At 40.8% G+C, this 24,686-nt stretch overlaps 1 protein-coding gene across 2 annotated transcripts in view; it reads right to left on the bottom strand.

The window, feature by feature from the left end:
* Window positions 1-24,686, bottom strand: part of srbd1 (S1 RNA binding domain 1) — a 52,142-nt gene that overhangs the window by 21,569 nt on the left and 5,887 nt on the right. For both annotated transcript variants that reach the window (XM_054600120.1, XM_054600121.1), the window contains exons 9-17: window positions 24,478-24,616; window positions 24,223-24,319; window positions 23,852-24,038; window positions 18,017-18,120; window positions 17,319-17,426; window positions 16,877-17,034; window positions 15,755-15,845; window positions 15,349-15,456; window positions 2,879-2,970 (exon numbers count right to left, since the gene is read on the bottom strand). In XM_054600120.1, the coding sequence (XP_054456095.1) occupies window positions 2,879-2,970; window positions 15,349-15,456; window positions 15,755-15,845; window positions 16,877-17,034; window positions 17,319-17,426; window positions 18,017-18,120; window positions 23,852-24,038; window positions 24,223-24,319; window positions 24,478-24,616 (1,084 nt within the window). The remainder of the gene's footprint in view (window positions 1-2,878; window positions 2,971-15,348; window positions 15,457-15,754; window positions 15,846-16,876; window positions 17,035-17,318; window positions 17,427-18,016; window positions 18,121-23,851; window positions 24,039-24,222; window positions 24,320-24,477; window positions 24,617-24,686) is intronic.

Genomic DNA, 24,686 nt, shown 5'->3' with positions numbered 1-24,686 from the left:
ACGTGATTTAGTGTCTCATGAGAGTCTATGGTTTGTGTTTCTCATGAGCTTGCTATCTGAATCAGTTATTAAATATGCAAATCCATATTATATTATAATTACTGAATATGCAAATTGTCTTCATATTACACTGCTGGCCTGAGGGCAGGCCAAACCTAATTGTCATTCCTCCAACCGCATAATAATAATTAAAGCTGGCTTTCAAATAGAGGTTTTGCACCTGTCATTAAGCTTCCTGAATGATGCTGCGGCCACAAACCTTTAAAAAAACCTCTAATTTAACCAGAGCCGTGCACAAAGCCAAATGTAGCACACAAAAAAGTAACACACACATTCTGTATCCACCAAAGTGTTCGGGTTGCTTTTAACAAATCTGCTGCTGCACATGAGGCCAAATGTCTTTTCCATGAATGTGCTGGCAGGGCCCAGACACAAGGAGAAAAATTACAAACAACCTTACTTGCATACACACCATAACACATGACCTCACCCCCGAACTCACACAGACACAGAGAGAGGGAGAGAGCAACACAACCAAATATCTGTTCGAAGTCCTTACTTCCTGTAAGTCGCTTTGGATAAAAGCGTCTGCTAAATGACTGTAATGTAATGTAATGTAATGTAAGTCGTGTCACTGTTAAAGACAAAGGAAGTGCCAGCTTTAGGTTTGTCATTTTTGTAGAAAATTTCTAAAATTGTCAGTCATTTATTTGAGATAACAATTAATGAGCTCTAATAATGTATAGAGATTGACAACAATGTTGTACACACATACATAATTTAAGCTATAACACACTGTATGATGAATAAAAAATAACATGTTTGTCTCAATGCCTGTCCTTCCTGTGCTGATGGAAGCCACTGTTTTGTATGTGTGCATTAAGTGTATGTTTGAATTTCAGAGCTCAGCGATGTAGTGTTCTGCATGAGGCACGTCAAGACTTCAGATCTTTGAGGAGGAACGGACAGACAAAGAGAAAGAGAGGGATGGGATGTTAAAGAGGGAGTATGTCTGGAATCAATGGCTCTCCTCTCCTCTCTCTCTGCTCTGGCTGTGGTATGAGGCTGCTGCCTGAGATAATATTTAGACAGGGATGGAGTTTCAATCCTGGCCTTGTGCAGTGCACCACCAAAAGACTCCAAAAACGCTTTCCATCTATTCTGTTTCTGACTCTCAATTCAATTTAATGGGGCTTTTTTTTTTTCTTTGGCATGGAAGTTTCAAGAACAATGTGGCCAAAGTATCAACATACAATGAGTCCAAGTATTTGGTCAGTATAGAATAACGGCAATACAATAACACAACATTAACATCTACACATAATAATTATACATGCACAGTATATCTAATGCATGCCTGTTTGTTTTCGTGTGTAACCAGGTCTCTCTCGCTCTCTCTCTCTCTCTCTCAAACAAACTGAATTGTTAATGGAGTCTTGCATAACAACATAACTTTTTGGAAGTGTATGAGCCAAATGTAGTACTGCAAAAAATGTGGCTGCACTGTTTTTGTTGCAGAACATTTGGTGGAAAAAGTCAGTCAAATAGTTCCAACTTTTGAGCAGATGCAGCATGGACTGACTGTCACACTGCAGCAGGCAATGAAAGAGTGACATACACTTAACAGATTTTACTTTGTGGCGACTCTTGGCTAATCTCTCACTCTGTCTCAGATCAGAAGAGGAGCGAGGAAATAAGCTGAACTCAAAAACAGATGGCTTTAAATGTTGCCTATTGCCACTAGATGTCCCTAGATCTCCCAACAGCAGGGGTGAAAGATGGAAGGTGCCTTTAACTCACAATTCCCTGTATAGCGTGTTACATGGCCATTCATATAGACAGGGGTAGGAACATACAGAGACAAACACACTGTTGCCACATCCAACACTGTAACCATAGCGTCTTGGCTCAACGCCCCCTCTTTTAATACCAATCCAAAGTCAAAACTCTGTAGATTTCTCATGGCTTTCATTAGGGGTATAAATATGGCTCTCCACGGCTCTCAGTGCTGCTGACCACAGGAAACTAGCGAGGAATAATCCAGCCTGGCTTGATTTATGGCTTTTATAGAGGAAGTCTGCTGGAAACATTTGTTCTCGTTCAAAACTCTGTGCAATTCTTTTTTATTCTGCTGTGTTTTCGATGATGTAGTATGTGCAGTGAGTGAGGGAGGGAGAGGTGGCAAAGTGAGAGAAAGAGCGAGAGATGCAAAGAAAAACAGGAGAGACGTAAGAGAGCCAAATGGCAATGCCAGAAATTCATAGATAATGTGACAATACTGCATGTTCTGTGGGTTTGTTTTCTGATAGATGACTGCTCACATTATAGACTAAACATTCATTTGTCAGAGTCGGAAAACTGTTGTTCTCACCCGTATTATCATCACTTTGTGTTACTTAGACAACCAATAGTAGAAAAATATAATAAACAAATGTCCATATTATGTGGACTCTCTGAACTCTTTCTTACTGCAACAATCACTAAAACGTAAAATGATTCCCTAACCTTTGTAATAAACCTACTGTGGTACACAGGCAATTCACAATTACAGCTAAAACAATTAGCCAATGAAATCATCAATTATTGAGGAAACTGTTGCTGGTTGGCAAAAACATTCGATTTGAAAAAGTCACCTTGGACACCTGGGAATTGTGATTTGCATTTTTCAGTATTTTCTGACATTTTATTGGCAAGTTTTAGGAAAATAAGTGACAACTTAATCAATGAATGAAATAGTTAGTTGCAGCCCTGAACATAGCGTCCTCCAAAACCCCAGTATTTTACCATAGACAAGGGCCCATTTAAAGAATATCACACATTTTTTTTAGCAAAACGTTTAATAACCATCAGATAAAGACATTTAAGTCTGGCTGCTTACCTGCACTCCTAAGGTTGGGGTCCATGTCCGGCATCTCTTTGACCGCCTCAGGACTCACACTGTAGATGGACGCTCCCGCCTCATTGGTTATACTGGGGACAGAAAGGGAAGAAAAAATGTATATATTTATATAGGAACAGGGAATAAGAGGCAGGTTGGCTTGTGGGGGAGAAGGTGAGAAAGACAATAGTGCAAAGGGAGCCAATTAGGGGGGTGAGGGGAGCCATAATAAAACTCTAGTGAGTTATCACTGCTTGAAAGACATAATGGAAGGCTTTTAAAGAAAATCACCACTGCCTTGCACCTTAAATAATGCAGCTGACAACTTCGCAAATGGCTCCTCATTTGACTCTGGTTAGCCCTTTGTAGTCAAAGCTTGACCATCATTACTGACATTATGGGGCAAAATAGCATCCTCACTAGTAGGCCTGCCTTAACATAAACTGCACAATTACAATCTTTCAAATGCAGGAATTCCCCTGAAAGCAGACGTGAAGAACCACATGCATCCCGATTTCATGTACGAGCCATTGGCTTAGTGTGTAATAATGAATTCAGAATAGGTATAGTGTGTCTGGTAAATTATACCCATTTTAAGTATGGAACCCACTTTGGGTAAATATAGATTCCCAAACACCTATTGTTATGTGAATATGTTTAGAGTATGACCACCTTTGCACATTGAAACGACTGACACTTTAATAACAGACAGTATGCTTGTTAAAGTACAAGGCTTTGAGTCCTCTGAGGTCACTCACAATCTATGTGACACTACTGCCATCTAGAGCTCATTGGGATGAACTGCTATTTGTCAGTATCTTTTGAACATAACCAAAAAGGTAATAGGCCACACATATGTGTGCGTTTCTGTAGACACCAACTGCTGGTACTGACGTCGGCAATTTAAGTTTTAGAAAGTTGAACATAGAAATTGAATTAAGGTACTTCTATCAGAATCTTTTTCAGAGACAGGGCCAAATTTCAGTGAAATGCTGAGGTGAAAAGAGATTTCTTTTAGAGATGCATCAATCAAAAAAATCAGGGAGCAAGACTGACACTATAACACCGTTCAGTCCTAATAAATATATTTTTTGTTATTGTTATAGTTTTTTATGTGAAGGGCTTATTGCACACGAATTTAAGACGACTTAGTCATATTTCAAATTACTACCTAATAAATCAGCTCGCAACGATTCACTAAATTCAGCTGGAACTGAGCTGAAGCTTATGTGCCAATTTCTGCCTTATTGACATGTTTACACGTAGGTCTTGACACTGAAAATAAACTGATTCTACAAGGTTAACATTGGGTTTACATGGCGACGATTTATACCATTTTTCCATGTTAATGTATTCAGTCTAAAGTAGGCCGCTTATCATCCATCACCACACAGACAGAATGGTGGTACAACAAAGCCACCGATACCCGTGTTGATGCTACCGACATGCAACTGAAGCTGTCATGTTGTTTAGTCCTTCTATTCTCTCGGCTGGATGGAGAGAGGGGGATGACTGGAGGAGGAAAGGGGGGGCTTTTACCCTCAGGGCTGACCAATATGAGGACGGGGTCAACATCTCCCTTCTGTCCACGACTCAGAATGAGGCCTTCTGTAGTACACACTGACTGACACACACAAACACACACACACACACGCTATCCCAGAGGCCTGGACCTTGCCACAACAACCTTGCCAATTAGAAGTATCTTGTTAATGAGGAGTGGCAGAGGCCTTCTGATGGGACTCACATTTAAATTAACTTGTCCTCCCTCCCTCCACTTCCCCATTTCCTCTCTAGTCGTCCCTTCCTCCGCCTCATTGTTCTTTTTGTCAGCTCCTTGTCCATCGTGCTGACAGCTGACATATCGCCATGGTGACACAGCTAACGAGCACTGGCACATGACCTTCAAGGAGGTCAAAGCGGAGCTGGTCATTAACCTGACACGCTCCGTGTGTGCGAGACAAAGACACAAAGACACGCGCACACACACTTTATGCTGAGTAAGACACAGAAGATGATATGAATATAATACTAAAATATTCACGATACCAAAATCTCTCTCTCTTTAAACATAGAGTATGAAAATAGACAAGGCTTTTGATTATACCACATGGAAATAAAACACAGAACGCACCACTACCCTCCCCCTCCCCCTCATTCAGAGACAGTAGGGCAGTGGAGGTCAAGTGAAAGAGAGGCAGCGTCTCAGCTGGTTTTGTTTGAGAAAGAGAGACAAAATTTAAAAAAAAAGAGAACAGGAACATGGGGCCAACAAAAGTTTTAAAATGGTGAAAAGATTTTAAGAATACAGAAAAATAGCACACAAGAGGGTATGTAGAGGAAATAAAGGGAGCCCACCAGTCCCTATCATGTCTAACTTAATTAAGGCTGCCGCTGGGGCAGCTGGGTAACAGCACTGTCATGGATACAGCTCTGAGCCCCTCATCGCCATAGCGTCCATGGCTGTCGCCATAGTGAGGGCATCGTCGTGGCAGCCAACAGAAGGTTGTCTGCTCCCCGGCTCTCTGGCCTAAGTGGATGGATGGTCGAAGCGTGGACACACACACACACACACACACACACACACACACACACACACACACACACACACACACACACACACACACACACACACACACACACACACACACACACACACACACACACACACACACACACACACACACACACACACACACACACACACACACTCTGAGACACAAAGTCAAAGATCGCCTCTTGGTGTAAAGCGATGACTTGGTGGCCCTGTAGGGTTATCACTTAGTCACACTCTCTTTTGCTTTCTCAGTTGTATACACACACATGAACACAGGCCTCCCTTCAGCCCTGTCCCGTCCTGGGGCAAAGTCACCAACTATCTGTTCCCCTACTGGTCTTCTTTGAGACACACCCTTGGGCATGACACAAAAAAACGCACACACATAAAGACTGGCCCCCTGCTGCCCCTCAAGAACAACATTGAAAGAGATGGATACACACTTTGATACCTCATTACAGCCTTCTGGCTCACACAGCCCTAATCTAAATTAAAAAAAACAGCTCATCAGATCAGTCAGAAAATAAGAGGGGTAATAATATCATCAACTAATTTGATACACAGGACAAAAAGTCGGAGGTTGAGGTGAAGAGTAACGGCACTGCGGGTCAAAAAAGAATGAAAGATTGAATAAATTGCTGCATTTCAAAGTACTCTTGGCACATGACTACAGACAATATGTGAATATGTGGCCTGAAAGGATTATTGTGTGCCATTTTTTTTTTGTCCATTCAGTCATAGTTCATTTAACTGTTAATTGTATTTAATTCCCCATTTAGATCATTTAAAAAAACAGCTCCAGGTCATGGTTTTGCATGAAAGTTGCCGATATTCCCAAATGAGGTGCAAACATTAATAGCGGGCAAATTCTGATAAAAAAACAAAAAATGTAATGTGTTATTTATATACATCTATAATACAGAACAATATGTAACCTTGCCTCATTTATCTGATAATAATACCTCTGATATCTGTATAAAACCTGGCACAGTTGCGCCGTATCTTGTTTTTAAAATAGCAAACTCAATGCAGAGTCACTAACGGGTGGATTTTCCTGAGCAATCAAATCAAAGTTAGTATTCCATCACATGAAACATGTTATCTATGAGTAACCACGAAGGCATTAAAGGGCTCAATTGGAATTGATTTATAGCAATCTACAAGGTTCAACCAGATTCACTTGGTAGATTGTCCAAAATTCTAGATGGCTTTCAAACGGGACACTTGAGAGGACTGGGGATTGCCTACACACACCTGCATAGTGCCATAGTGGCTCAATCTGTCACTTTCTTTGTCCAGAACTCAGTTTGTGCTCAAGATGCTTGGATTGGCCTCATTTTACTGCCTTAGAAGGAGCTGTGATGTCACATATTACCAGCCCAAAATACATTCATACAAAAAAAACGCACACACATAAGTTTCTCTGTCCCGGCTGCTCAAACAGCTTGGGTCCATTGTTCAGTCAGCTGCAAAGCTTGACCTCAGGGAGACAAATTGAGGGACGCACCAGCTCTCTCTCTCACTCAAGACACACACACACACACACACACACACACACACACACACACACACACACACACACACACACACACACACACACACACACACACACACACACACACACACACACACACACACACACACACACACACACACACACACACACACACACACACACACACACACACACACACACACACACACACGTCGGGTCTGAAGACGATGACATTTTTCACAGAGAAAAGCGTTCAAATGGCAGGTGTCAGGGGCCGTCAGTCTCCAGCGAGGCGCTAGAAGGCAGGCAAGCACACACGCACATAAACTCCAACTGCCAGTGTGAGGCACGTCTGAAAAGAGCAAAGCCTCACAGACACTCATGTCAATCTGGGAGCAGCAAAGGCCTGCACTTGTGTTACGCACATACGCATACACACCAGCATGCAAACACACACACACAGCCCAAAATCGCAAATACACACACGGCATGTCAGACAGACTCATCACACGTTTGTCACACGCAGGACCATCACAGGGAACACTGGGACCCTAGGGGAGGGCGGCATGGAGGGCGGGTGGAAGGGAGGGGAAGAAGAAGGGACAGAGGCTGACCACCAGTGAGGCATGGTGGGAGACGAGAGGGGGCTGAGGGTGATATGGACGAGGCTGGCAGATATTCACTGTCCACCACCTGCAACGCCAAAGGTCCTCAGCCCGACGCCTCTTTCCTACCCATGATGAAACGCACACACAAGCATGAACCCTCTTCAAGAATCATTGCTTTGGCGTCTTATCATCTGAATTCAAATAAAATAGTGTAAGACAACAAATAGAGGGTCTAAGGACAGAGGGCGTCATATGCTGTACAGTTTGTAAAGCTGCTTGAGGCAAAATTGTGATTTGTGCTATTTGGCTGTATAAATAATTGATGAGACCAAACTATTTAGTTTAATTTTCCATCTCAAAGGTGGTTATGCTAGTAATAAACCAATCTCTTATAGCTCTTGGAGGGCTGGACGAAAGAAATGATATAGAGAGCAGGAAGGAATGAAGTGAAGAAGAAAGAGAGGAAGGACCACAAAAAATAACTGAGGAAAGTACAGAGGGAGGACACAGATGTCTCAGCCATTTCATGTCCTTTAGTTGCCTTTCTCCTTCCTCACTTTTACCGTCCAAACGGACAATGTTCAGTCTAAAACGAGCAAAAGAAAATATTTCAGTTTTCTGGACGAAGCAGAAGCGATCATCACACTGCTTCCCCACCGAACATCAGTCAACAAGTCAGTCACATCTTGTAGACTGCAGACCTTTATTATCAACTCGTCTATTTTGTCAGCTCCACCTTTTTCCAATTCAACAAATGATTAAATATCTAAATACATTTTTATGCTTGCACACATCTTGCAAAAATAATAAAAAGACTTTCCTTAAACATGTTCGTTGTAAAAATGTCCAACATTTTTCTGCCTTCCTCTATCCATCCTGTATTAAGTCGAAGACATAACCTTTTCACCATTTTCCTCCCCTGAAATGAAGATACACCCCACAGCCAGGCTGAGGCCTTTCCAAGCCTCCAAATCCCCCCCCTGCTCTCCCTTCTATCCTGTTGTCAAACTTTCAATTAGGCCTCAGTGCCCTTGATCTCACTCAGTCATCGCTGGTCCTGCCACTGTATGTTCATCACTCACTCAGCCTGGCCCTGGGAGGATGCCTGGACATAGGACATGACAGTGGATACACACTCACAGAGTCATAAATACAGTCTACACCACAGTCCTCCAGGTCCATCAGCGAGCCAGTAATAATGATCTCATCCCAATAGTAGGTCGCTGGAGGGCAAGACGGTCAAGGTCTTGCCCTCCGGATCATTGGGGATGTTTGTGTGTCAGAGCAGGCGTACACTGGTGGCTGTTTGAGTCGGTTTCCTACTACGACTGCCCGAGTTGCTCTTGGACATCTCTAAGTATGAACTAGCCAAGGTGAGAAAACAACGACTACTACTAGAAAGAAAGATTGTCTTCTACTCTTATCAGCTACAAAGTACTACATCAGGCAAAGACATAGCTACATGTGCGAAAACAAGTCTAAATAAACACTTAAACAGTGCCGTAGAGTCGAGAAATTATCATCATAATCAAAAAACTGTTTTTTTACAACACAACAAATTACACCAGACTAAGTAATTTGATGTATTTAATTTCAAATTTAATTAATTTCATATTACAATTACAGTTACATCGTAATTCCTTAATTAGGTAATTAATTCACTGCAAACAGGGATGCTGACCCTCAAGGATGTTTATGACAAAGGGTAACCGGGTCGGTCATCTCACTGCCTTCAGGAGTGACGGAGCAAATGGTCAAGAAATTGGAAGTCGTTTGCGTTTGCCTTAAGCTGTGGTTCGTGTTCGTATGCGCGTGGTTGCGGGGGTGGGTTTGTGTGTCTATCATCACCGTTGCCCAAAGATCTCCCTAACCTTACCCCACATCTTCTTGCCCTCTGATATCATTAACATCTGCTTTCTGCAGCCAAACACTGTCAACTTGTCATTCTTCGTGCATACAGCCCCAAGCACTCATATTAAAATATTCAAATGTATTACAGTTAAACCCCAAGTTGTGAAAGCGAATAAAGGTTAAGTTTAGTTGAACAAGCTAAAGTAGCCACCACATGCCAAAGACAATAAAGAAAACGATAGTGACACCCTCTGAATTTAATTAGTCATTTTTCCTCATCTGTATAATTCCGTCAAAATGAACATAATAACCAGCTTCATCCATTAACCCAAACATCAAATGTTAAAGTTTAGCCTTTCACATATTTCACAACTGTTAAAAATATGTTGCTCAGTAGGTAAAGAACTTTATTTCATTCCATGTTGCAACTAGAAAAAAAACAAACTGTTTCTCCTTTACTCTAACAGATCGATATGCTTGAAACTTGAAAACAAGAACCGGTTTGCTTAGTAAGTGTAGTTTAGAAAGGTTTTAATACAGTTTGTATAACTTTAAAAAGGGTTTGTCAACCACGGATTAATTGTAGGGTAATATGTTATAGTACGAGTAAAGAAATGGGAGACAATGAGAATATGTTTACCTTGTCAAACGTATACCAGTTACAACTTGAGTGTTGATAGATTTGGACTCACAGTGACATTTGTGTCTACCAATCGGCTCCTCTCACAAAAATCCAGAAACGCCAGCTGACGAGGGCGACAAGACACGACGGCACGTCACCAAGCAAAACGCTACAAACCAAGCCTGGTTGCTCTACCAGTCAATGCTTAACAACAACAGTGGACAAGCAAAGAGCAGGCGTTAGACCAGGTAGACAATAATTTAAAAAAAGGACACATATTTTCACATACTTAACACACATCCATATACATAAAGGTTAAAGCCACCTACAATCCAAAAAACTATTTACTTAAATGAGATTCTAATATGTCACACACTGACAACCAGCAGGAGGTCTTCAAATTATGGGAACACAGTTGTATGGCAAATAACCTGATGTGTTTTCAGTGGGGGCCATCAGAGGCACAGACTAACCTTGTCAGCTAAATAATACCTCATGCTGTATTATGTCCTGCAGGAGGCTGGTCATTCATAGAGGCAATGTTCAAGCTTAATCATGTAAGGCAACTTGGTTGTGCATCTAATAGAGAGATGAGGAGCTTAATCTGGTCATGTCTTCCTCTCTTAGCAAAGACAACAGTAAAGGGAGATATAGGACTATGAGCTGTCACGCTTCATGCTGTGGATACACTGGTTATACCCACCTATCCAAATGCAAAAAACTGTTTTCTATGTAAGTGATTCATTTATTAGCTTTTTTGATGCTTTCCACAGCATCTCACAGTTTTTAACAGCAGATAGAGCAAATGACGAATGTCAAGTCCAGCTGAAAGCTTCGGAAAAAAGCTTGTTAGCAGATCTTGGTTTAGAAGTATTAGAATTTTTTTATCAATAAAATGTGACATCAGCTGTAAATAAGTGATGAAAGAATTAACAAATTAATCGATCAACAGAAAATGTATCATTGTCACCAATTTAATAATCGTTTAATTCTAAACACAGTGCCTTGCAATAGTGTTAACCCCCCTGGTGTTATTCATATTTTGTTGCTTTACAACATAGATTTTAAATGGATTTTTTATTTTATTTAATTATAACCCAACGTTGAACTGTACATCTCAAGAAATGTGTCCCTGATTTTCCCTGATATTTTATTTATTCTTAGAGGTGTTGGAGAGTCCCTCAGATTACACACAAATGGACTTTATTTAGCTAATTAACTGAACTCTGGTGTAATTGCTACAAACAGATTAGCCATATTTGAAGGAAAAAATTATGTGTTTTTGTCATTTTTTTAAACTTTTCTTTTTCATCTCACTTCAACGATTTTGACTAATTTGTGAAGATCATTACATAAACTACAAATAAAAATCCATTTAAATTCCAGGTTTTAATGCAACAAAATGGGAAAATCACCAAGGGGGTTAAAAGTGTCTTAAGCCTCTCAATTGTGAAGACAAGATGCTTTTCTATGTTGAATAGGTTTGCACTGTTGGTAGGGGAAGCTGTTTCACTATTTTCTGATATTTTGTAGAGTTAAGTAAATATTAAAAAGAGAAGAAGAAATGCACAATAAATTGTTTATGACAAAACTTTTTAGTAGCAGCCGAACTGTGAAAATAATACTTAATATCTGATGATGATATTGTCTGTCTTGTTAACAAAAAGGTAATTTGATTATCGACAATGCGTAATGTATTTGTGTGTTGGTAAGAGATTTAGACGCACACTGGCCGGCCTTTCATACACACTCACTCCTATTTCTCCAACGAAACAACTTAGACACATACAGAGATACAACAATCTTTGCCCTTGTTCGACTTTCTTCAGAAAACGCCACACTCCTTAAAAAAATACGGAGGACGTGACTCAGTGAGTCAACGAGTCTACTCTAACAGGACTAAGGCACTAAAAACTGCATACACACACAAACACACGGAAAACATACACAAGTAAAGATGTCCCGCAGGCTGCCATTTCTGGCTGTCATTCCAGCTGAGCACTGAGGCAGAAGGACAGAGAGAGGGAGAGAGACAGGCGGGTGGGGAAGAAAGGGGGGGAGAAGGTTGGGGGTGGTGACACAATGAAGGCTCACTGGGAGACATGAAGCAGATGGTGCAAATGAGGCTGAGGTCTTTAATGAACTACTGCACTGTCGAGGCAGAGATAAGAGTGAAGAGGAGAGGAGAGAGGAGAGGAGAGAGGAAGCAGAAGAGAGAAAGCAGAGGAGAGAAGAGGACGTGGAGAGGAAAGGAGAGGACATGGAGAGGAAAGGAGAGGAGAGGAGATGAAGAGGAGAGGAGAGAAATGAGAGGAGAGAGGAGGAGAGGACAGAAAGTAGAGAAAGGAGAGGAGAGGAGAGAAGAGGACATGGAGAGGAGAGGAGAAGAGGACAGAAGGGAGAGAAGCTCTAACAGAACTGCTGCCAAAAAAAGTCAACACTGGAGAAGTCTCAATTTAATGGCTTATTCCACCTAACAAGCTAATGAAGTTAAAAAATCCTCATAAAATCAAAACTTCTCCAGTCTGGCCAAATAACACAATGAGGATTAAAATATAATCTATTTTCACATTCACATTCCTGTGGATAGTTGTTTTTTGAGCCAGAACACATTTTTTAAAAGAGCACAGCTGCTTTCAGTAGCTGAGGAGCAGAAAAAAAACAAGCAGATGGGACAAATATTCACTTCAGGAATAGTTTGAAGGAGCCAGCTTCCTATGCCTGGGCTGACTGAAAAGCTTTCTACGTATACACCTGTCGATCAAAGCCTGTTTGAACCTCTTTGGGTAGAAGGTCAGTCGACAAGCGCTCTTACGTATAGCGACACAAAGAATCGCGACATATACCAGAAAGTGGGTCAATTAATTGAACTGGGGACATTCACAGCAAGCATTAAGACCCCTCGCTGTTTCTGATGCTACGTGGCTAGTCTCCGTCATTGCCATCATCTTTGTTGCCGTGGTAATGAGGGTTCTCTAATGGCAGGTCAGGGTCGGCTGGGGGTCAGTCAGCAGGGGGAGTAGGACCCTCATAGCTAGAAACAACAGCCACTAACTGCCCTCCTATCATCATCTATCAGGGGATGTTTTGGTCAAAATTATAACATTAGATATTAACATTGATCCAGATATTTTTTTATATATTAAATAAAGGAAATAAACACGCATTACTAGTTTTATCAGCAGAGCAGACATTTGCCACAGTCTTAATGAAGCCACAGAATCATAAGCTGATGTTGTACACTAGAAAGAGAATTCATTTTGTTTATTCAATTATTGATTATTTACTTAACACATTTTTCTTGCAAACCCATATCACTTGTTTAAAACTTGCTTTGAAAGAAAACAGGCATTTAATGTTTTATTATCTTTAAACATTTAATCGATCACTGATCATTAATTGTAGGCAACAAATTATTGAGAAAAACGCTTAAAATTTAAAACACCTACATGTCTAAATAATATCTGCTTTTCACGACTTTATGATGGAAGGACAGCAGTTATATTTGTAATTTAGCAATTTCCATGCATTATCCCACTTAAGACCCTTTTATGGTATAAATGTAATAGCGTGTGACTGTATACAAATTCTGCTAGAGTTCTATGGCCTTACAATGGAGCTGAAAATTAATTTGTGCTGAGAAATTTGAGGTAAATCCCACCCAGGTATCACATATATCCCATAGTGTGTGTAATAATGAAAACTGTAAAATGGGGACATTCCCCAGACTCTTATATTTCAAAGACGTACTCAGTCAGAACCCCACCTCAGAGGTAATACTGGGACTAGTTATTGAAAAACCAGCATTTGGACTTTGCAGAATATTTCAAAAGCACATTTATTAGATCAAGCTAGAGGACAGATGACAGAAACGAAGACAGGGGCGAGGAAGGATGGAGGGAGCAGAGGGGGAGTTAAGATAGGAAAAAAGAGGCAAAAGAAAGAGAGACAAGGAGGACAGAGAATAATAGTCTGTGTCTAGATTTTAGATACAGACACACATAGATTTAACATCTATGTTTCTGAGCCTACATCAACCACAGTCCAAAGAAACCAAAGTGAGGCATCACACCAGATGACTCCGGGGCGATATCATCTGGATAACAACAACCATATTTATGGCTAATGTCAAAATAACATCTCTGTGCTCTGCCAAAGTTCATGCACTTGCAAAAAGCCTTTATTCTACAAACCCCACCAAGGCAAAGGCAGACCATTTACACATGTGATATGCGCTGCAAAAATATAGTTAATCATATCAGGTGATATGGAGACATTCATCCAGCACCGCATCAAACAGAAGTCCAACATTCTTACGCGTTGTGAAAGGCACGAATGCCATTAGCTGAAGTAAAAGAATGAATAAGAGAGACATTATATCAAGATGTCAAATGTTGCTGCTATGGAGGTGCCTCAAAGGAAAGAAATGTCTGTCAGGAAAATAATCAAGAGGAAGTTAACTTAATAAACGCCCCACTTTAAATGTTTCTGTTCTTGCAAATAGACAGAAAATCGAACTTAAGAGAGAAAAAAATGCGGACTATTACACCAAAGGTATGTCTTCTGAAGTGTGTGTGTGTGTGTGTATGAACTCAAAGATACTGACAAAACCCTCATATGCAGACACACACTTTCACGCACAGCTCAGAATCATTCTAGGCTGTGCTCCCAACGTTAACCTCGAGTCAACAAACACACATGGAACTCAGCAGAGGGAGAAAGAGACGGAGCGAGGAGAGGCCGGTGGTTATTATGCTTGGACCGAGGTTCTGTGCTGTTGTATTCTGAAGTGCGGACTGGGCCTGGTTAAAGACACAATGTGGACCGCAAAACGTCTCTTTAATTGGACCGAAGTGAAACGAAGTCCAGATGGCTTTAATAGAATATATGCGCTTGAGGGACACATTCCAATTTGTCTTTCTCTCCATCTGCGTCCAGCTCTTTTCGCTCCCACACTTTTTCCTTCTCCGTACGTTATTTTTTCACATTTCTAACTCCTTTTATTTAACCGCCCTTTCCTCTTCACACACTTAACTTTCCACCATTTCTATACCGCGAACATCATTTCTAACTCATCGACATTATTCCAGACCTCACTGACACATCTCACTTACCTCTCTATCATACTCTTTAATCAATCTTTAAATATGATACTCTGAAATATTTCAGTGAACTTTTATTCTAAACGGTTTAGAACATTCTTGTATTACTTAAATATACAAAATGCAACGTTGAATATTAATTAATATCAACACACAATAAATGATGTGCGAGTTTCTTTTCATGGTCACGGGTTACTGGGGTTTGTTCTAGCGTGCACTGGATGAAACATCTTACCAGTAGGACACGTCCAGAGGGTGGAAACAGCGCCTGGAGATGAGGTCTGCGAAGACGGACTCAGTCTCACGACATGCTGTCCCGTTACCAATGACAACCTTGGCACAGCTAGTGTGGACAAGAAGTAGAGCAGATGGACAAAGAGGATTATAAAAGTAACCATAAAAATGCAGTTTGGTTTATAATTCTGTTTCCCTGTTTTTATTCTATGTTGCTTGATACAACAGAAAACATACATGATCAGTTATTACTGTTGCTTCATACATGCAGACAGGAAAGTAGCAGCAATAAAACACTGATTAATACAGTACAAACCTCCACTAATGCTACATTTTCTGACACTGTATTTAACTCAACTGAAACAGTACACTTTAAACAGTGACTTTTTAGACACAAGCAGCAGTACCTGTATTTGATCATGAGGTGGCGCAGTTTCTCTACTTCTCTTGGCTGGCCTGAATTATGCAGGTACACAACGTCAGTATGAATAATCTGACCTGAGAGCAGGGAGATGAAGACAGGGGGAGAAAACACAATGTTGTTGATAAAGTATTATGTTGACAAGAGGGGGCTTAAGAGACTAAGCTATATACTATCAGCTAATGTCTCTGCACTGTATGGTGTTAAAGAAGCAACAATGCCCTAAATATATCAAATGACTTATGAACTCAACATCTTTACGGTCTGAACCTCTGCAGGAAGTCCAGCACCTGACAGTAAGCTGCTTCCTCAGAGGATGAATGCAGCTCTGACCGGAAGTCAGATGAGCAAGGAAACATCAAACCTGTGACCCCACCATGCTGGGCCTGACCCCCAACATATACCTGTGTCTGTCTGTTTTAAGTGTGTCAGCGTTACTTGTAACCACAGGGTCAGACACCCAGAGGGAGGGACATACCCTTGCTCAGTATGCACCCACACCCACTGAGACACACGCTGTGACATACAGTAGAGCACAGCAGACATACAAAAACACACATGCACATGTGCACGCAAACACATAATCCACTCACCAGGTTCATGCCAACTGGCATCTAGTCTCTGACATGCACAAAAAAAACCTAAAATGTAGGCCATTAGCCATGAATCTGTGATGGCACTTTAGTTAGCATACTGTATAAGAGTAAATAGATTATCTACTCTATCTTTGAATATGTGACTACAGTTACAGAGAAATACTGTTGGTGAAATACAATGTTTCTGTTCCTAAAAACGTAGCAATTTGTGTTAATGCTTATTGAATGTGTCAACAGCCAAAAACAATATGAATAGAACAAATGAGGAAAAAATAAGTAGCGCTTTAATCAGTAATGCATATCTGAAGCCTATGAGCTGTATCATCCAACGTGATGCTGCAGCCTCTCAGACACAACTGCTATCCTGTGATTTTCTGCACTATGATGTCTAAAGCTCAAAAAAAAAAAAAGTATAATTAAAACAATGCAATATTTTCAATGGGTATGGTCTTAGGAGGATTAGAGGCCAGACTGGTATACACATGAGTTTAGTTCACTATGTGGTCACTTACCAGTGGGGGAGAGAACTGCCAGCTTACAGCCATGTCTAAAGCCAGGGTCCACTCCCATGATGACACAGCCTCTTACTGGACGCACCAGCAGGCGCTGCCGGAGGTTTCGCACGAACATGGCGATTGACTCCTTCTCTGCTGCACTTGTCAGCTTAGTCCTAAAAGAGACGGGATGCAAGAGAGAGACGGAGAGATATGGGGGACGATATGACGAGGAGTGGATATGAAGAAAAAGAGTGGGGAAAGAGGAGTTGAGATGTAGAGGTGAGTTGTTTGGTGAGGGGGAAAATAAATAAAAGTGAATAAAGAGAAGGAAAGAAAAACGGTGAGGTAGGGGGAAGTGGAGGGAATGTGGACACAAATGAATAAGTGGTTATCAAAGAAAAGAAAGCCCTCAGAGCACACACACACACACACACACACACACACAAACTAAAAATACCTGTAACTCCTGGTGAGGAAAGGCAGAATAAGCCTTTTAAAAGAGTCCTCTACAGAATTACTGATGATTGTAAGAAGCTCTTCTTTTGCAAACGTCCTCGGCCTCCACCTGCATTAAAACAACGGGAGAAAGTTTATTTTTATTTTTTTCAATGGGACATTTCCACTGATAAATAAAATGTAGAGAATTTAATGTGACTTTTGCAAACTAACTCCCTTCCTCTCAGGAGAAAATGTGTCACCCATTCCATCTCACATACAACAAAAACACCTAATTTATGCAAGATATTGTTTTTATTGTATTTTCAGGTACATATGGAGTAATATTAACAGATCATTCCTTTAAAACAAACAAGACAGCTTAATGATAAAACAATACGTTCAATTTTAATTCTTTAACCTTTATTCATAAAACATAAATTGACTGAGGATAAATGTCAACCAAGCCCTGCTTCAATTTCACATGAGAAAAAGCCAAGTTTATGATATGTTATTGAAGTTTTCTATAACCTAAATTCAAATGAATACTAAAGAGTGATTCAAACTAAATGATGCAGCAGTAAGAATGGATTTGAGAGTTCTTACAAGAAAATCTCCCATTTTATTCTGTGCTTCTTTAAACTGTAATTTGTGCAGACAATTTTAAGTTTCTGTTCAACTCAGTTATTTCTAAATGTAAAAATGTTTTGTGTTTCTGACCTGTTGTTGATGCACCACAAAGTGAAGTCACTCTTCACCCTGTCGGGAATGTTCACTTTCACTGTCAAAATCTTCAGACTCTCTCCTCGGTTAATAGCCAGGGTCTGTACAGAAACACACACACATATTCCCTGTTAAATGCAACACAAAAGAACTGTATAAACAGTGCACATGAACGCAGAGAGGAAAGTCCCACTTCCATTTAGAAAACGTTTTGAAAAACAACAGTAAAAATTCACACAGTTGTTAATATGTAGGTTTTACATTTGTAGTCTAATACGTTTGCTTATGCAATTATAAAACAGATATATTTAATTTCTTTGCAGCGAAATACTGCAGTTGTGTTTAACATTGCATTTAAAGACAAAGATTTGTATACAGCCACAAGATTGTCAATCTCAAGGTGGTGTTCCTCATTTCTAGTTGTCTTGATGTTTCCATTTGGGAGCACCTAGAACTATGGGGTTAAAGGAAGCGAATACTTTTACTTGAATTAAAATATGTTTTTATGGGGGTTAGACACGGCTACTGTATAATAAATGTATATGTATAAACAAACACAAATGCACCCAAACCTCCACACAAAAACAAAATCTCTTAACTCTCCGCAGACAGGCGTGTAACAGTGATGAGCCTAGGAGTATATCCTGTGGCCATGCCTGTTGTGTTGTGTGCTGGTTCCCCCCTCAGAGGAACTGTTACATGCTGTTAAGCAAACTGTAGTAAGTGTCTGACCTTTTCAGTGGGGAACCTTTAGCCCGCCACAGAACAGGGCCAAGAAACAAAACGTCAATCTGGAAACCAAGCGGAAGAAGCGAGCTGACAAATGCCACCACTACGCCACCATCAGCGCCGAGACCGCAAGGCCTACCCCCACCCGCACCCACACACGTGGTGCCACAACCATTACCACTCAGCAGCACCCTCGGATGTGCTGCGCCCATATGCATCACACACACACACACATACATACACAAATATACAAATATAAAACACAGCTAATGGCATCGCAGAAGCAAGAATTAATGCAGCGAGCTTGCTTGAATTATGATGAAAGTTAGATTTCTCTTCTGTTGGCATGTTCCTGCCCTGGGCTGACAAGCTGACTGTGATGAGATTTCTCAAACAATCTTCATCAAAGCACTGTTTAACACGCTGTTGAAGCAAGGGAGAAAAAAAAACTTCTTTACAGATTCTCTGAACATCTGGGGAAGCCCATGAGTGAAATAAAAGTAGTTATGACAAAATGGCCCTTGCTGAATCTGTGTTTTAGGGTTAAACGTTCAAAGTTTTTAAAGATCATTTTGTGTAAGGATGACGTACACAAAATGCAGTTACATGATTGTCATGCATTACAAGTCGATTCCTACATGTCCTACACCTGTTTGTTGAATGTGGGGTTGAACACGTATTTAATAACTAAGAGTATCAACTGAAAATAAAAAAGTATGAACAAATGTTTTAAGAAAAACAAGAAAAATGGCAATAGTAAAAGTCTTGGACCAAAAAAAAAACATTTTCAGTCAGAATTGCCTAAAATAAGCACTGCGAGACAACGGAAACCATACAGAAAATTGTGACTGTCTATACACAATGCTATGATGCATGTATGTATGGTACATTTTAAGGCAATACAGATTAGCTGCAAATCCAAAATCCAAATTTGTGCTTCCCAGTATCCTGTAATTTCACTACCAAGAAACTCAAAATGAATCTTCTCTTTAACTAGTTGCCAAACCCTAACTGTGGTGAATGCAACTATGTCCCAACAAAATTCAAAACATGTGGCCGTCTCCAACAGTTGAGCATTCTGTGTCCTTGCTCTGTTTTCCTTGCTGGCCACTGTCCTCGCTGATGACAAATGACCTAGTGTCTGTACGTATGTGACGTCTCTCAGTTTCTGGCCGGGTTAGGTCACTGGTGGGAGACAGAGGGTGATCTCAGAGGAAGGGTGATGTGAGACAGAGTGAAAAGCGTGTGTTTATGTGCTAGATGGGCCAGGAGTGACATGTGGCCAAGTACCGGCCAAACCCTGACGAGACCAGACAGAATGTCTTTTCCTAGACGGTCCTTCATCCCTCCACCAGCCCCCCCCGAGGGAGGGCAGCCAGCCAACAACCATCCTCTCTCTATCTGTCTCCTTCTCTGTCTCACCCGTTCTTTAGAAGAATACTATCAACACATCCATCCATCCGACATATCAAGGATTAACATATAAATACACGCATACTGACACACACAGATTCCCAGCAGATCTGCACATGTTTTTGACCCGGCTGACACACATGGGACTCGCTGTACAATAACAGCTGAACTGTTGAGCTGTCAGCAGATCGCAGGGTTAATACACATTTTCCATTTCAAAATTCCACACTCTTCCTGAATCACAATTCCAGACTTCTCTGTAGATTTTTCGAACCATATTTGACATCCGAGTACAAATAGCTAGTTTATTGTGAAAATAAATGGTTCAAAATCCAACTGTCAACATGTATGTAATTATATTCTATTCTGCCTAAAATAAAAGTTAGGGCTTAGCTGTACTAGTGCACAAGGGTTAAAAAAAAACCCACTGATGACCGGAGAAGAATATGGAATGTAAGCTACATTTAGTGAATATTATTCTTTAGACCGTACGGTTCCAGATAAAATATTGACTCTCTAAATATCAATGAGGATAAGTCACCACAAGGGACCAGGGCCCAGCACGATACATTGGTCTTTTACACAAACATACTGGCTGCTCAGGGAAAACGCTGTTCTCCTTCTATCCCTTTATCACTCTCTTATTCTATCCAAAAACAAACACAACACAGCAGGGAGTCTAAAGGGCTTTGATGGAAGAACAAACTTCAGCTCCGAATGAGGAACAAGAGAGAGGGAAAGAACCTCAATTAGCACTTACTGTACTGCATAGTTTAAAACGAGGCTTTACAAAATGTGTAAGTGTTTATTTAATTATCTCAGTTGTAAATACTTACCAGAATCAGAATCAGGAGCTGTTTATTGCCGAGTACGTTACGCATACAAGGAATTTGGCTTGTAGATTGATTGGTGGGTACAGTAAATAACAAAAAAAGTGCAATAATAAAGAAATAATAAAAAAAAAGAGAAATATGAAAATATACAATAAACTATGGTAAAAAGGCAAACAAGTAAAAAAATAAGAGTATGTTAAAGCAGGTATATTATATTAATAAAGTGTCAAAAGTACCAATTACCAAGAGTACAAAAAAGAAGGCAGATGGGGATTAAACATGTACACTTTTGGGTGGGAGCCTTTTCTTGAAATGTAAATCATTGTTAATAATAATGTGTAAAAGAATATGACTGCTATTTGTTGTTGTACCTTCTCTGGATAATTGACCATGTTTAACATTATCAAAAAATGAATCTTATATTGAACCAGCGGTAATTTCCATCTTTACAAACACTAAAACTAAGTGTTTGTGAGTGACAGTAAAAATAAACTTGTTTTTCTCCACCTGTCCATCAAAAAAGGAGTGTTTAATTGATGAAACAGTTCCATTTACCCAAGCTCCTCTGCAGGCGAGCCCCACACTGAAGCGCTAAACTACCATTTGATCAGAACACAAATCGCATTAAAAATAGCCCGCCGCACATTCAACAAATCCGCCGTGGCATACTCAAGAGCGTACCGGCTGCTGATAGCTATAAGGTAAATGTGAACCCTTTGGAAGAAGACCTTAAATCAAATCTGACGGAATTAAATCTGAGCAAAGAATCTCGACTGGATATGTCAAATGGCTTTAAGACATACTGAATACCACAGCTTTGTATAGACTAACTTTAGAGAGTGCAGGAAACAGTTACATAATTCTATAAAAGCAAACATCCAGGGGACTTTTTATATTCCATAACTCTCCGTGATAGAAAATGTTTTTCGGGGGATGAAATAAATGAATAATTTAACTGAAAATATTGATAATCAAGACAAATCGAATAATTATTTTATTTTTAAAGCAAAAATACTAAACATTTTCAGGTTCCAGCTCTTAATTGTTAGAATTTGCAGCCTTTCTTTTTTTTTGTGTGAATGTATAATTAAATGTCTTTTGGTTTTGGAAGGTTGGTTGGACAGAACAAGCAATTTGATGACATCCCCTAGAGCATTTTATAGACCAAATATTTAATAATAGTCAGATTAACTGAAAATGAACATTAGCTTTAGTTCCATACTTTTTAATCCAAAAGTGCATTTAATGCAGACAATGAGGACTGAATGTTCATGTTTCAACCTTCTTTAGTTTTACTACTGTCTTTTAATAACATATTTGTCTTTGTACTACTTAGTCTTATCTATTAAGACCTGTATGGTACAGATTTGTATCCCTTTTTTAAATTAAAACAATAAAATGAACTAGCTTCTTTTGTCTACCCACACATTATTTTCATTTTATTGGTGAACTTGCGATGCATGTTCACCGGACCATCTCTAAAACCTTTCTATCCCTGACATCATAAAATGCCCCGTCCTTTCCCTTTAACAAACCACCAGAGCTGGGGCTTAATAAAATGTGCTAAAGCAAACGGGCAAGTGTGTGCTCACACACATGCCTCCTGTCAAAACACATCTCCCACCTGCTCCCCCCTTCCCGACAACTTGACGGCTAGAAAAGGTTCATTTTAGCCGGAATCTGACAGCTAGCAGGGTCACAGCAGCCTGTGGATTAACGCTCCATGACAAAGGCGAGTCATCGAATTAAAGGCCTCTCACACACGGAGGAGAGGAGAAGGGGAGAAGGGGAGGTGTGGAGTGGATTGGAGGGCTGAGGTTTAGTCAGAAAAAGAGGGAGGGAGGCCGATCAGAGCGAAGCAAGAGAGTGACGGACGCACTTCAACGTCGCTCATCTGTTCCTTCTCTCCCTCCCCTTTACCACCCCCTCTCCCTCTCCCCATCCTTCCGTCTGCCTGTGGGCCCAGCAGCAGTAGCTGTCACTACAGGAGAGCGCCTGTCAATCAAAGCCTCCTAATCCAATGGCATGTCGGCAGGGGACATGTCACATATGTTAAGAGGAGAGAATGAGGGGGACTTGCAGGGTGTGCTTGTGTGTGTGAGCAAGTGTGTGCGCACGAATGTATGTTTATGCGATTGTATGACTGTAGGGCAGAGCGCGGTTGCCAGAGAGTGTGGTGTGGCAGAGAGGCAGCGGGTGACGGGAGCTGTGGTGACACATGAGGCCCGGGACCAACTCTGAGTAACCCACTAGTCACTAGAGGGACAGAGGGGGAGCAGAGGAGGCAGAGCAGGGCACAGGAGGGGGAAATTTGGAGGCACAGACAAGGCTAACTGCGACTGACATGGCTAGCATTCAGAAGCGGCACAGATGAAGCAGACAGAAATGACACAAACACAAACAGATGGTGTGCATTTGTTTGTGTGTATACGTGTGTGTGTGTGTGTGTGTGTGTGTGTGTGTGTGTGTGTGTGTGTGTGTGTGGGGATCGGTCAAGGCGGGGAAAAAACCTTTAGAATGGTTCAGAATACTTAATTATTTTTTCAAGTGTATTAATTGAATGTCTTCTATTAAAGCTGTGTTATTATTTGTCCATTTCATTTATACCATAAAGGCCTGTTGGTGTTTTTAAATTTGTATTTTCCATATAGGTAGCAATAGCCAAAGGTTTGGGAGAGACATTTATATCAGGTTCAGCCCTTCAGCTAGACAATAAAAACCCAACCACAAATGCTACTACAAAAATGTATGAGGACCAAAAACCTTGAACCTATCCTGCAGGTCACAGCTTTACTTCAGGAAGGAAGGAAAGAAGACAGTGAGGAAGGAGGAACCATAAACTGGTCTGTCTTGCTACCTGATGGGGCTGGATGCGTTGGATGTTGCTGGTGAAGTCCATGTAGAGGTGGAACTTGTCGATGTCCTTGATTTTGTTTTGCTGGGCCCCTGGTTTCTTGTACCCTTCGACAGACTTCTCCTGCTCTTTTTCCTTTAGTGCCGACTTGGACACAGAAGACTGGATGGTCACAAAGCTTTTCTCACACCTGAAACAGCAAGAGAGAAACACACAGGGAGAGAGAGGAGGAGGAGGAGGAGGAGGAGGAGGGGACTGTATCGTTATCAATGTAGCAGGTACAAGGTACTCTGGTACCAATATCAATGTAACACAGACTATTGTGGAAATCACAAAAATCAAGAAACGTTATGTGCATGTGGATATGTTCTCACAATGTTTTCACGTAGGTGAGTGTCTCAGGGTCTTTGGCTATCATATCAGCCACGATATGCTCCACACCTGTAGCTACTTCTTCCAACGATGACAGACCTGACACACAAAAACACACACATACCAAACTTAAAAACATTTTACTCGTGGACCTTTAATGAGCGCTATAAATAAGAGAGTACATTTTATTTCAACAATGTTGTGGGCTATGTTTAATGTCTAAAACAATGTTGGGTGTATGTTTGTATATGTCTCACCTTCAGTACCAGGTTTTACCCATGCCCTTAAATCCAGAGTATGCGGTGTGTCCATGAGTGCAGAGGCGGCCGCCTCGAGGCCGAGTGCTTTGGCTCTGCGAGCCTTCGTCAGCTTACTGCCTTTCTTATAGGGAGAATACTACAGACACAGACAGAAGCACAGGACTGAAATGACTGGTGACAATAGTTGAAAGAACCACATTCTGTGT

The sequence above is a fragment of the Anoplopoma fimbria genome, chromosome 6 (genome assembly GCF_027596085.1).
Source record: "Anoplopoma fimbria isolate UVic2021 breed Golden Eagle Sablefish chromosome 6, Afim_UVic_2022, whole genome shotgun sequence".
Classification (NCBI taxonomy): domain Eukaryota; kingdom Metazoa; phylum Chordata; class Actinopteri; order Perciformes; family Anoplopomatidae; genus Anoplopoma; species Anoplopoma fimbria.
Note: the sequence above shows the minus strand (reverse complement) of the source record. Positions and strands in the feature narration are given on the sequence as shown.